The 14,407-nt window shown below is 37.3% G+C and overlaps 1 protein-coding gene and 1 non-coding gene across 2 annotated transcripts; one reads left to right on the top strand and one right to left on the bottom strand.

The window, feature by feature from the left end:
• Positions 1-1,241: 1,241 nt before the first annotated feature.
• LOC113855535 lies at positions 1,242-2,738 on the top strand. Its single transcript, XM_027487179.1, has 2 exons — positions 1,242-2,123; positions 2,229-2,738. The coding sequence occupies exons 1-2, from the start codon at positions 1,242-1,244 to the stop codon at positions 2,736-2,738; spliced, it is 1,392 nt and encodes a 463-aa protein (XP_027342980.1).
• LOC113861703 lies at positions 1,626-1,732 on the bottom strand. Its single transcript, XR_003504305.1, has one exon. It is a non-coding gene; the product is annotated as a small nucleolar RNA R71 (small nucleolar RNA).
• Positions 2,739-14,407: the final 11,669 nt, after the last annotated feature.

The raw sequence follows: 14,407 nt of genomic DNA, 5'->3' as shown, positions 1-14,407 counted from the left end.
GGTATGCAGGGTGCATATAAGATGGCATGGTAGTGTACCACATGGACATCCCTCTTCATTAGCATGGGTGGGGAAGTAGGAGTCATAAAAGGAAATGGCACTGGCACAGGCACAGGCGCAGGGGCTGGTCTAGCAGTAGGAGTACGGGGGTCAATCGACATAGGTGTCGGGGAAGCAAACAAAGCAGCATAAGGTAACTGAGTGTCACCAGGAGGGACAGAAAAGACAATCTCAATAGGGGTGTCAGCAGCACAGTGATATCATAGATAGAAGTAGAATAATAGCACATCATTTATGTGTAGTGGAGTTCACATCAGGTTTGGCTAAGGTCTTGCAAGCGGGTCACGACCTGGCTACAGGGAGCTCAGCTGCCATATGCCACTTAGGTCGGATGTTAAGGTTCTAATTCTTAATGCAACATGAAATTGAACTTCACCTAAGGGATTAGGGTGGTTTAGTTGCTTGTTAGGGTCAATGAGTTAAGGGACTAACCTTTGGCTATTAATATTGACATTCTTGTGAAGCAAATTCCTAACTATTCTTCATTCCTATCTCATTTCATTACACATCTTATACTCTGTTTTTCTGCAAGTTCTTTACTTTTAATTGCTTTGGTTTACTGCTGTTACATGTTACAATTATCCTTCAAATTTCGTATGGCTCAAATGGTTATAATTCTGTAAATTGATACTTGAAATCTAAATTCCCTATGGAGACGATATCTTGTTCTTAAAAATTACTCATTACTTGCTGTAATCCTAGTGCACTTGCTAGTGTTTAGATTGTAAGCAACAAGTTTTTGACGCCGTTGCTGGAGAATTTTATATTTCAATATCATTAGTAACAGAAAAATTGCTAGATTGAGTTCTTGATTTCTGAATTTTTTCTTTTCAATTTCTAGATTGAGTTTAGAGTGATAGATTGCATAGAAGTACTCTGTTTTGCCTGTACTTAGATAAGTATAGAAAATTAGTAGGTAAATTTCTGTATGATTTTGCACTTCTGCATAATTCTGCAGTTGCAAATTTTGATATGATTTTGCTGTTATTTTTCTGCATCAGCTTTGTTAGTGTATATCTGACTATTTGGTTGTATATGCGAGGGAAAAACAAAAATAAAGCTACTTTGGTATTTGATCCAGACATTGACCAAACTCTAAGAAGGTTGAGAAGTGAAGCAAGAATTAAATAGATTCAAAGAGAGGAAAACCTCAACCTAATCAGACTCCAAGACAAATAAATATGGGAGAACAACCAAGACTGAGAATATTAGGGAATTATGCAGTTCTTAATCTCCAAGGATTCAACTCTTCTATTCTGAGACCTACAATTCAGGCCAACCACTTTGAGATAAAACTTGCACTTCTAAATCTGGTACAGCAAGACCAATTTGCTAGACACCATTCAGATGATGCAAATCTGCACATCTCTAATTTCTTACAACTTTGTGACACAATCAGAATCAATGGGGTAAGTGAGGATGCAATCAGACTTAGATTATTCCCATTCTCATTGAGGGATAAAGCCAAGTGTTGGCTTCAAGCCCAGCCACAAGGGAGTATATCAACCTGGGCTGACCTGGTGAACAAGTTCCTAATCAAATATTTTCCTCCTTCAAAAGCTGCAAAAATCAGAGGGGAGATTACATCTTTTGTTCAGCAAGAAGGAGAGCCATTATGTGAGGCATGGGAAAGATACAAGGAGTTATTAAGGAAATGTCGTCATCACTGCATACCTGAGTGGATGCAACTTGAAACATTCTATAATGGAATGACTGCTGCAACTAAAACCATGATAGATGCAGCAGCTGATGGTTCATTGAGTTCAAAAACTTTAGAAGAAGCCCAACAAATCATAGAAATGATGGCATCCTCGATGTATCAAAATATGAATGAAAGACAAGCTATAAGGAGAGGAGGATATGATGTAAAATCCATAGAAGCCATGTTTGCTCAAAATCAACTTCAGAATCAACAATTTTCTGAACAGCTTGCTGCCCTGACTCAACAAATAAGTAACATGCAGACTGGTGTGGTCCAAAATTCAAAATTGAATTGTGATTTCTGTGGTGGCAACCATGTGAATGGAGCTTGTGATCCCACAGTTATAGAACAACCTGATAAAGTTAATTATATGGGCAACTATCAAAGGCCACAACAACCATATCCAATAACCATATCCACCTGGTTTCCAGCTTAATAACAATAGTTTTCCAAGTGGAATCCACAGAATTCTAATGCAAGAGGAAATACAGCTACTGCACCTTTCCAAAGTGCAGCTCCTCAAGTCCGGCAACAATATTTTCAAGGAAGTTCTTCTACACAATTTCAGAAAAATCAAAGGTATTCAAATTCAAGACCCTTGAGTGAGAAAGTGAATGGAATTGAAGAAACATTACTGCAGTTCATGAAGGTGACAAAAATGAATTTTAAAAATCAAGAAAGTTCTATAAAGAAGCTAGAAACACAAATTGGGCAGTTGGCTGAGCAACTGGCCAATAGAGATGAAGGAAGGTTTCCTAGCAGCACAATAGTGAAGCCAAAGGAACAATGCCAAGCAATAACCACTCGAAGTGGAGCAGTGGTTTCCAGCCCAAGAAAGAAAAATGAAGTCACCAATCCGAAGGATGAAAGTGAGCTGAAGCAAGAAGATTTCAAAAGTGGAAAATATACTATGTTAAAGACAGGAGATGATGACGAAAACTGCAGTATCAAGCAAGAAAAGAAGGGCAAGAAGTAGAAATTTGAGCAAGCCTGCAAGCCTATTACTGAAGAGCAGTACAAGAGATTACCCTTTCCAAAAAGAGTACAACATCCTAGACAAGAAAAGCAGTTTGAAAGGTTCATTGATGTGTTCAAGAAACTCCAAATTAATATACCATTTGCAGAGGCATTAGAACAAATGCCCTCTTATGCAAAGTTTATGAAAGAACTCTTGTCTAAAAAGAGGAAGCTGGATATGGAAAAATTGGCACCACTAACTGAAGAGTGTAGTGCCATATTGCAGAAAAAACTACCTCAAAAGTTGAAAGATCCAGGGTCATTCAGCACACCTTGCTCCATTGGAAATTGTACAGTTGGAAAAGCTTTGTGTGACTTGGGAGCCTGCATAAATTTGATGCCTTTAGCCATTATGAAGAAGCTGGGAATTGAGGAGGTGAAGCCAACTGGGATTACATTACAATTGGCTGATAGATCATATACATATCCTTATGGAGTAGTTGAAGATCTTTTAGTCAAAGTGGACAAATTTATATTCCCTGCAGACTTTGTTATACTAGATATATATGGAGGTAGATGCTGATATCCCTCTCATTCTAGGAAGGGCTTTGATAGATGTGCAAAAAGGTGAATTGATGCTAAGAGTACAAGTGATGATATGAGCTGCATGAAGATTGATGCAATAGATGTTGTGATACCACTTTCTTTGGAAAAAAATGATGAAAGTGTAGTCTTGGAAAGCATATTAGCTGCAGCGAAATGTAGTATTTAGGAAGAGCAAGATGAGAAAGTAAAAGAATGCATTCTGTAGTTAGATTCCCTTCCCTGTATGAACAATGAAATAAATCAACTCAAGGAAGAAGAAGAAAAAAAAAAGAAGAATCCAAAGTGGAGCTTAAGCAATTACCCTCTCATTTGAGGTATGTGTTTCTTGAAAAAGGCCATAACAAACCTGTAATAATAAACAACAATCTGCAGAAAGACCAAGAAGAAAAACTCTTGAGAGTGTTAAGAAAGCACAAATTTGCACTAGGATGGCAGATTTCAGATATGAAAGGTATAGATCCATCTTTCTGTATGCACAAAATTTTATTTGAGGACTCAACCAAGTCTGAAGAGTGTAGTACCATATTGCAGAAAAATTTTATTTGAGAATTGCAAGCCTGTTATCCAACCTCAAAGAAGACTCAACCTAACTATGAAAGAGGTAGTGAGGCAACAAGTGATTAAACTACTTGATGCAAGAGTTATTTATCCAATTTCAGATAGTTCATGGGTAAGTCCGGTTCATGTCCGGTTCATGTGGTGCCTAAGAAATGAGGTATAACTATTGTTCCAAATGAAAAAAATGAATTAATACCTACTAGGACAGTAACCGGATGGCGAATGTGTATAGATTATAGGAAGTTGAATGATCCATCAAGGAAAGATCATTTTCCTCTTCCATTTGCTGACCAAATGCTGGAGAGATTGGCTGGATTTGACTACTATTGTTTCCTAGATGGATATTCTGGTTACAACCAGATTGCAGTTGATCCAAGAGACCAAGAAAAGACAACATTCACTTGTCCTTTTGGAGTTTTTGCATATAGGAGGATGCCATTTGGGTTATGCAATGCTCCAGCCACTTTTCAAAGGTGTATGTTGTCCATTTTTTCTGATATGATTGAAAGAATTATAGATGACTTTTCTATATTTGGTAATTCTTTTGATAAGTGTCTAGCTAATCTATCTTTTGTTTTGCAGTGTTGCCAAGACTCAAACCTTGTACTTAATTGGGAAAAATGCCATTTTATGGTACAAGAAGGGATAGTCTTAGGAAGTGGATCCTGTAAAAGTTGAAGTAATTGAGAAGCTGCCTCCACCTGTAAATGTTAGAGGAGTAAGAAGTTTTTTGGGACATGCTGGATTCTATCGAAGGTTCATTAAAGACTTCTCTAAAATTGCAAAGCCATTGAGTGAGTTGCTGAGTAAGGATATAGAATTTGGTATTGATGATAAGTGCTTAGTAGCTTTTAACACTTTGAAAGAGAAATTAATTTCTACACCTGTACTTGTTAAACCAGATTGGGAATATCCTTTTTAACTGATGTGTGATGCTAGTGATGTAGCTATAGGAGCAGTTTTAAGCCAAAGAAAAGACAAGAAACTGCATGTTATTCATTATGCTAGTAGAGTTCTTAACCTTGCACAAATCAATTATACTCCTACTGAAAAAGAACTCTTAGCAATAGTTTTTGCATTTGATAAGTTTCGGTCTTACTTAATAAGGTTATAGTTTACACTGACCATGCTGCTGTTAAGTACCTTTTGTCAAAACAGGATGCAAAGCCCAGGTTATTAAGATGGATCCTTCTTCTTCAAGAATTCGAGTTATAAATCAAAGACACGAAAGGGAAAGAGAATGGTGTTGGTGACCACTTGTCAAGATTACCACTTGAAGCCATACCATTTGAAGTGAAACAAATAAAAGAAGAATTTCCAGATGAAAGCCTATTCAAGATTAAATCACAGCTCTGGTTTGCAGATATAGCCAACTTCAAAGCTACACATCATGTTCCAAATTGGATGAATTGGCAGCAGAGAAAGAAGTTCTTCTATGACAGCAAGTATTATGTTTGGGAAGATCCACTGCTGTTCAAAATTGGAATAGATGGACTGCTAAGAAGGTGTATACCAGAGGAAGAGCAACAGCCAAGGTCCTGCAATTTGGTCTTTTCTGGCCAACTTTGTTCAAAGATGCTAAGAACTATGTGGAAAGGTGTGATAGATGCCAAAGAATGGGGAATATATCTAGGAAACATGAGATGTCATTGCAAAACATACTTGAAGTAGAATTGTTTGACATGTGAGGAATAGACTTCATGGGTCCTTTCCCTAGTTCATTTTCAAATGAGTACATGCTAGTAGCAGTGGACTATGTGTCCAACTGGGTGGAAGCAATTCCTACCAGAACCAATGATGCTAAGACTGTTATTGCATTCATCAAAAAAATATTTTCTCAAGATTTGGAGTGCCCAGAATTCTGATAAGTGATGGAGGAAGCCATTTCTGCAACAAGTATCTAGAATCAGTCCTAGAGAAGTATGGAGTAAAGCATAGAATAGCTACACCCTATCACCCTCAAACAAATGGTCAAGTGGAGGTTTCCAACAGAGAAATAAAACAGATTTTGGAGAAAGTGGTTAGTAGTTCAAGGAAGGACTGGTCCAAGAAAGTGGATGATGCTTTGTGGGCATACAGGACAGCATTGAAGACAGCAATTGGCATGTCTCCTTATCAGTTAGTGTATGGAAAAGCCTGCCATTTACCAGTGGAACAAGAACATAAAGCCTTTTGCGCTGTAAAATGGTTGAATTTTGATCAAGTTAGTGCAGGAAACAAAAGACTGTTACAGCTGCATGAATTAGACGAGTTCAGACTCAATGCATATGAAAATGCCAAAATATACAAGGAAAGGACCAAAAAGCTGCATGACAGATTCATTCTAAAAAGGGATATCAAACCTGAGCAGTCTGTGTTACTTTTCAATTCAAGGTTGAGATTGTTTCCAGGGAAGTTAAAATCTAAGGGGTCTGGACCTTTTGTGGTGAAAGAGGTATTTCCATATGGTGCTGTACTAATAGCAGATCCAAAGGATGGGAGAGAGTTCAAGGTGAATGGACAAAGATTGAAAATCTACCTTGGAGGTCAAATTGAGAAAGCCCAAGTGTGCTTGAAATTGGTTCCTCTTGAGTGAGGAACAACTAATGTCAAGCTAGTGACATTAAAGAAGCGCTTTGTGAGAGGCAACTCACATTTCTAACCCATTTTAAACTTTCTGTAGTATTTTAGAATTCTGCATATGCATGTTTTGTAATTTTCTGCTTTTCTGCAATTTGATTCTGCTGCATATCTATGCTGAGGTGAAATTAGTACTTGAATTGAGATCCAATGTTTAGAATGTGTATCTACAAAATTAGAAATCTGTATAATCATGTTTTACCATTTTATCGAAGTTCTGCAAATATGTTGCTACAACTGTTTTTCTGAATTGAATCTAATAAATAATTAGAGATTTGGAATTGAGAGAAGTAAATTAAAGGATTAGAGTATGAGAAGTGAGTTAATTGAGAGTTGAGATGAATTTGATTAATGAAAGGAGTCACTATGTTGCAGGAAAGAAGCTACGCATTGAGGATCTCTGTTGGAACAATCACTTTTACTGACAAAAGTGATCACACAGAGGCATCAAGGTAAAAAAGCTCCTCTGGAACACTCACTCTTACTGATGAGAGTGATTACGCAGAGACATATGGAAAAATTAATTCTCTGGAATGCTTCCTTTTTCTGACAAAAGTGGCTACGCACAGGTAAGTATAACTTGGACCTCCGGGCATTATTACTTTTATTAACAAAAGTTGCAACATAGCTGCGCGTTATCACTTTTCCCAGCAATAGTGATAACGTGCCCCTTACTCTAAAAAATACACTCTTTGGAACATTCACTCTTATGAATAATAGTGATAACGCTGGGACTTTTAATAACATAAAGGTCACTTTTACTCTCAAAAGTAGCCATGTGCTTAAGCGTGCCTATAAATACTGCTAAGGGTGAATACGCACATACACTTTTAAACCTAAAAATCCTTCCCTCTCTGAGAGCTCTCTAACCCTCAATCTCTACATTGCGCTTTAGAAGATTTTTCTTCCTTGTTCCATATTTGAGCATCATTTCTACATCTCTAACCAAGGTCCATTTCCTTTATTTCTACATCTCCAACCAAGGATAACCAGGAATGTTTTGAGCCATTTAAATCAATCTGGGGAATAGAAAATACTGAGATTAGGTTTTATTGTAATTTGAGTTTTCTGAGAAGATTCAATTCCGCATTGCACATTTCACATTAACAAACTTCTGCAGAAATTGACTTGACCTAAAAGATTCAATTTGAGTTTTGATTGAAAGATATAGAATTTGAAAGTTTGAAATTATCTATTGTACTGTGTTCTGCATGTATTGTTTTGGAAAATATCGAGATTAGTGTTGGGAAACTATTCTGATATTATTTGCTTCAAGAATGGAATAGACAATACTCTGAATTGGTCTTTCCCTATCAACTATGACATTTCTGCTGGGATAATTGAAATTGCATTGCACGCTATATGTACCACATTTCTGCAACATTTTAGTTGACTTAAATAGAATTGTGTGAATTGGCTGATTAGAAATTTCTGATTAAAATTTCCTGTTATGGTGGAATCACTTCTACATTATTCTAAAAATAACAATAAGTGAGTTACAACAATATTTTTTGAAAAATTGGATGAGACCTGGATGATTCCTCTGTGTTAACTTGATATGTTTTGAGATTGCCTACTCTGAACTTATATATGAGGATTTAACATGCTTTGACTATGAATGCTTACATTTCTGCAGTTGTGTGTAGGTAGTTATATGTTGATTTATCTTGACAATAGACTACATGTTATATTGTTAGAAGAATTAAATTCTATTTGATTGAATTTTCTTCAATACAAAAATCTATATTATCACAGCTGGATATTACAATATTAAAATGTCCAATTGCTTCTTCATTTGCAGAAACTGAAAAAATGGTTAGAACTTCTCTAAACACACTAGTTGGACCTTCTAAGAAGAAGCAAGCTGGATCCTCCAACACTCTAAGAAGGAGATCCAACAGAAATCTTCAAGTTGGATCAGCGAAGAGGGCCAGAACTGATGGTGTCTCAAGCTCCTCACCCATCGAAATTTCTGACCCACCTCAGCCAAGAACAGCTGCACCTTGACCTTCTCTACCACCTCAGATCAGAACAGCTGCACCTTCAAGCTCCTCACCCACTGCAACCCATGACCCAAGATTCAAGAGCATTGCTCACGAAAACTTCTTCAAAGCCAATATCCTGAGGAGGAAAATTGTCCCTGATAGAGCATTCAAAATTGCTGGGGACAATTATCTAGAATACAGAGAAAGGATTCAGAAGATGGGATGGGATTTCTTCTGTTATGCAGCTGGCCTAGGTTGGAGGGAAATAACTCAGGAATTTTATGCAAATGCCATGAGGTTCAAGGTAACTAAAATCCCTAAGTACAGCACAATGGTCAAAGGGATGGGGATAGACTTCAGTCTTGCCAATATCAACAAGGTGCTAGAAATCAATGTTGAAAGACACCCTGCACAGCTGGATTTCAACACATTCAGGAAGAGTCCTGATATTGATTATGTGCAAATTTTGGAGAAATTGGCAGACCAGGTACAACTTGGAAATTGAATCAGGCCAAGAAACCAAATGTATAATCACCAAGAACTTGCTACCCTTTGCCAAGGTATGGAGCATGTTCATCCTGAATTCTTTCATGCCAGTAAAACATAGCTCAACCTTGGCAATGAAGAGGGCTGAATTGCTGTTTGGGATAGTTACGGATATGTACATTGATGTGGGGGAGATAATAAGTGACTGCATCCTTAATATTCTGAAGACCAAGAAAAGATGCAGGAGTAGAGTTTAGGGAATATCAAGAAAAGATCAGAGCTGCACCCCCCATCTTCGCATCTATGGTAAAAGAAATTTATGCCACCACTTCTTGCACCTCCGTAGCCCTAATTCCTTCCCAATATAAAAAGGAGAAACCAATGCTGATGAGAGATGCATTAAAGCTGATGGCTGATAAACAAAATCAACTTGCTGAAAGGCAAACTGAGCTGCACAGCAGTCTCAAAGCTGGAACAATGCTGCTGGAATGTGTGATGCTCAATATTGGACAAAAGCTGGGAATGACTAAAAAAGAGATGTACCACACACCTGATTTGGCAGACAATGCTCAGTGTTTATGATCCTCTGTGTTTAAAGATTTACCAGTTTATAAAACACATATCCCTCAGCCAGTAGAGGAAGAAATGGTAGAAGAAGAGGCGGTGGAGGAAGAAGAAGAAGAATCCGAAGAAGAGGAGGAAGCCACCTCAGAGGAGGAAGATGCAGCAGATGACTAGTTTAGGAATTTATTTTCTGTCATTAGGAATTGTGTAAATTTCTGTAGTTTCAAACTTTTGGGGTTGTAATTACAATTTGGTACAATTTGGTTTAATTTTCACACATCTGTTTTGCATTTATGTTAGTTTTCCAATTAATTGCTTTTTCCTTGACAATTGATGAAATTTTGGTATTTTATGCAGAAAATGTCACAATCACAAATCACTCACACACAATGGATGATGACACTTGCACAAGCTGCCATGAAAGGGGGGTTTCATTCTCTACCTCTTGTTCATTGTGTTAGCTTCACATTACACTGAAATTATTTCTGAAAATCACCAAAATATTAGAATAGATATTAAACTGCTAGTTATGAATCAAATGATGCTAATTGTTAGTTCTGTGAATTCTGTTTGAATCTTTTTAAGTTGTTTTTTCCCATTCTCAAAATGAAATCACACTTGTATTTTCAAAATGAGGCAGTCTTGTCACTAGGTGCATATAATTCTGAAAAGTGAATTGTGAGTTCATTGATTAGCATGTCACTTACAAATCCCTAGTGAGACTTGAGCTGCATTCTGCTTTTTATGTGTGATTGATCATATTTTGCTGCATTCTCTAGAACTTGCCTTGTTTCTTGGTTGAATATGCAATTTACAGTTTCACATATATGATGGAGGCCATGTTTGATTATACCTAGTCAGCCTAAATGCCTTCCTTTATGATTGAATGTCTTAGTTCACCCCTTTGAGCTTAATATCCCTTTTCTTGAAATTCCCTCATTATAAGCCTTGTTGAAAAACCAATTTTACCATTCAAAAGAAAAGAGGCATAGTGAGTTTAATTAAGAATGATTTTTAAAACTATGTTTGGGGTGGCATCCAGATTTTAATTGCTTGAGGACAAGCAATGTTCTAAGTTTGGGGTGGGAAATAGCAAGCTATCTAAGTTTGAGTTCAACAAGACAGAAAGAAAGAACAAAAGTGCTGCAGAAAAATGAAAAAAAATAAATTATGCAGCAAAGCTGTGAAAAGAACAAAAATGTGAGTTCAAAAGAAAAGAAGTGCAACAGAGTGCTGCAGAAAAAGAAAAAGAATATCAACGAAAAGAAGATAGTGAATGAAAGTAAGAAAAGAAGAGAAGAGATAAAAATTCTGCTGCACGAAAACTTTTGTTTGTTGCATAAATGAGAGAATTAAGGAGAAAGAATGCAGATCTAGGCTAGTTTTAAAAAATCACTCAAAATGCCTCTGATCTTTTGAAATTGCATGTATTGTTTTCCAATTTCTTCAATACCTACCTTAACCTTAGTAGAGGAGATTGAGAATATGGGCAAGCATATGGTAGAGTGCAGTGAAATTGATGATTTAGAGTGAAAACAGTAACCAAACAATGTTGAGTGATGAGAGAAACACTTCCAAGTGAGCTGTGATTATGTTTATTAATTGTACTCACATGAACTTTGCTGATATATATGAACTTAGATAGCAAATTCTTGCCCAGAATTGATTAATGCAGTATGGCTATCATGATGAGCATTGGGATGAGCAAGTTGATTGAAAATTCTGCACATTTCACAAAAGTGGAATTTGAAATTTCTGAGAAAAGCAGTTTGTAAAATGATTTTTGAAAAATGGAGGAATTATCCTTGGTTTAGTTTGATTTGCTTGAGGACAAGAAAAAATTCAAGTTTAGGGTAGTGATGAATCTATATTTTTACTAGTATTTTACTATAGTTTTAATCCATTTCATAAGGAAAATGTGTTGGAAAAAGCAGAAAAAAAATCATAAAAATAGAATGATTGGAGAATTTCTTTAAATACATAGTTAGTTGAGCATTTATGAATTTTCTGTGTAAAATTAATAATTGAAGTGTGTTTTTGTAGAAAATGCTAAGTAAAGACCATGAGGTTGATAGATCAATGGAGAAATAGCAGAAAAGTAGCAAGTCTGGACTCAAAGAACATGGCTCATGGAGTTTAAGCTGGGCGTGGTTACTCTTGCCAGTGAAAGTGAGTGATTCATAGCTTAAATGAGAAGTTGAGTGTGGGCGTGATCACTTTTATCATTGAAAGTGAACATTCCAGAGAAGTTCAATCTCAGCTTAGCTGTGCGTTGTCACTCTTGCCAACAAAAGTGAACGTTCTAGAGAAGCTTCAGACTCAGCAGGCCTGGCGTAACCACTTTTATCAGCAAAAGTGAGCGATCCAGAGAAGCCAGAATTTCAATATACTCTACGTGGTCACTCTTGCTGGCGAAAGTGAGCGTTCCAGAGTATTATACGTAACCACTTTTATCATTGAAAGTGGATTTCTAGAGAGTTCTCAACTTGGCAAGTTACGCGTGACCACTTTTACTCATAAAAGTGATTACGCACAACGTCGCGACCTTCTGTGTGACCGCTCTTATCAGCAAGAGTGATAACGCCAAGAATCGGGATTTCTATAAATACATGTTTTGAGCTCAGATCTCGGGGTCTTTTCATTCATTTTTCATTTTTTTCTGTTAGATTCTCGTTGGGAGAGAGTGAGAGAGAGGAGTGGGGTCGAACCTCAAAGCTTCAAGAAGAGGGATTGGATTGGAGCTCGTGGCTATGGCTTTTCTGAGTTCTTCTTCTTCTACTTCTTATTCTTTCTCTTTCTCTGCCACAATGTCTGTGTAATTTCTTGTAGTTAGGAGTTTATGGAACTCGAATTGATGTATTGATTTGATTCTTGCTTATGAAATTTGAGTATTTGGATTAATTGAGTTGTTAATTTTGCATTTTACATAATCTTTGAATGGAAATTCATTTGATTAACCTTAGAGGAACATTTGCCAATGGCAATTGGACTTGATTCTCTGATCTGAATTAACAACCAGAAATTGGGGATTTCTTAGGGATAAAGAGACCTAATTCTGCAATCTTAAGGTTCTAATTCTTAATGCAATATGAAATTGAACTTCACCTACAGGATTAGGGTGGTTTAGTTGCTTGTTAGGGTCAATGAGTTAAGGGATTAACCTTTGGCTATTAATATGCGAAATTGATTGTCAATTAACTAATTTCTTGAATGTTCAGAGGCATAATTGAATTAATATTGACATTCTTGTGAAGTAAATTCCTAACTATTCTTCACTCCTATCTCATTTCATTACACATCTTATACTCTGTTTTTCTGCAAGTTCTTTACTTTTAATTGCTTTGGTTTACTGCTGTTACATGTTACAATTATCCTTCCAATTTTGTATGGCTCAAATGGTTATAATTCTGTGAATTGATACTTAAAATCTCAATTCCCTGTGGAGACGATATCCTGTTCTTAAAAATTACTCATTATTTGCTGCAATCTTAGAGCACTTGCTAGTGTTTAGATTGTAAGCAACACTTGTCCACTCTAGTGAGAAAGTGCAGAATATTTAAAACTAACTTGAAGGGCAAGACCGTGGACACCAAGGGGAGTGGTCCAATGAGACAAGATAAAAGAACCACTAGGTTTTTGAAGGGTCCATACTTAAGTTCTAGTCATTCTTAGTCCAGAGGGACTTCATCACAGGAGAGAAGCAGTGGGAGTGGCTCAAGTTCAGGTTCTTTTAGAGGACCAATCAAATGCTTCAGGTGTGGAGGACCACACATAGTAAGAGACTACTCACAACCACGGACAAACTGTAGTAACTGTGGGAAGTCAGGGCACACTGCCAGTGTGTGTTAGGCTATCAAAAAGAGTGGTAGTAATGAGCACAGCCCAAAGGCCAGAATTGAGAGGAAGTATGGGGCCAAAGCTGAGTACTCTTAGGAGAGTCTTTGCCATGAGTGGGGCAGAGGCTTCACAATCTGAGGAGTTGATTCGAGGTAAATGTGTAATTAAAGGCAGATTGCTTGATGTGTTGTTTGACTCAGGTGCTATGCACTCTTTTGTGTCTGTGGACTATGTGAAGTGCCTGGGTTTGCATGTGTCTAAATTGTCATGCAATGTTGTGGTGACTACCCTTATGGGTAAACCGGTCGTAACATTATGTGTGTGTTTAAGATGCTCTATAAAGTGCATGGTAGGGAGTTTGAGGTGGACTTTTTTTTGCCTTTTTCCCAGCTGGATGTGATTTAGGGAATGGATTGGCTAGCTGCCAACCATGTGCTGCTAGAATACAGAGAGAAGACGTTGACATTTGGTGCATCGATGTCAAAAAATTTTGAGACTTTTGTGTCATGGTGTGTGGGAGAACACAATGAATGCTAAGCCGGAGTATATCCCGGTGGTAACTACTTCAAGTGCTCAGAGTAGCTACACAATTGAGCGCCTAGCTACTTCAAGTGCCCAGAGTAGCTGCGCAGTAAGCGCGTAACCACTTCAAGTGCACAGAGTAGCTACGCGTGAGGATCCTCCCATGTAGAACACTTGCGCGTAGACACTTCAACCATGTAAAGTGTCTACGCAAAAGTAACAGAATTTTAAATATCACTTCTAAGTGTCAACTTTGGACTATTTGAGTTCTTAAATCAATTTTAGAACCTTCTAAAAGACCTTTGATGCTAGAATTCTTAGAGATTAATGTGTAGAAAGGAAAAAGGCAGGAAAAACCTTATAAATAGAAGTTAGAGGTGATTTTTGGGATTTTCATTTGGGGCAAAGCAACAATTTGGGGTGCATTTCTGGGTGCAGTCTCGCTGTAGCAAAATTCTGTAGAAACCAGAGTGCAGTTTTTTCTTAGTTTTTCGCTGCAGCGAGAGGGCAT

Source organism: Abrus precatorius, unplaced genomic scaffold, assembly GCF_003935025.1.
Source record: "Abrus precatorius isolate BTA unplaced genomic scaffold, Abrus_2018 Scaffold1, whole genome shotgun sequence".
In the NCBI taxonomy this organism is placed as follows: domain Eukaryota; kingdom Viridiplantae; phylum Streptophyta; class Magnoliopsida; order Fabales; family Fabaceae; genus Abrus; species Abrus precatorius.
The sequence above is the reverse complement of the archived record's forward strand: the minus strand, read 5'-3'. Positions and strand labels throughout refer to the sequence as shown.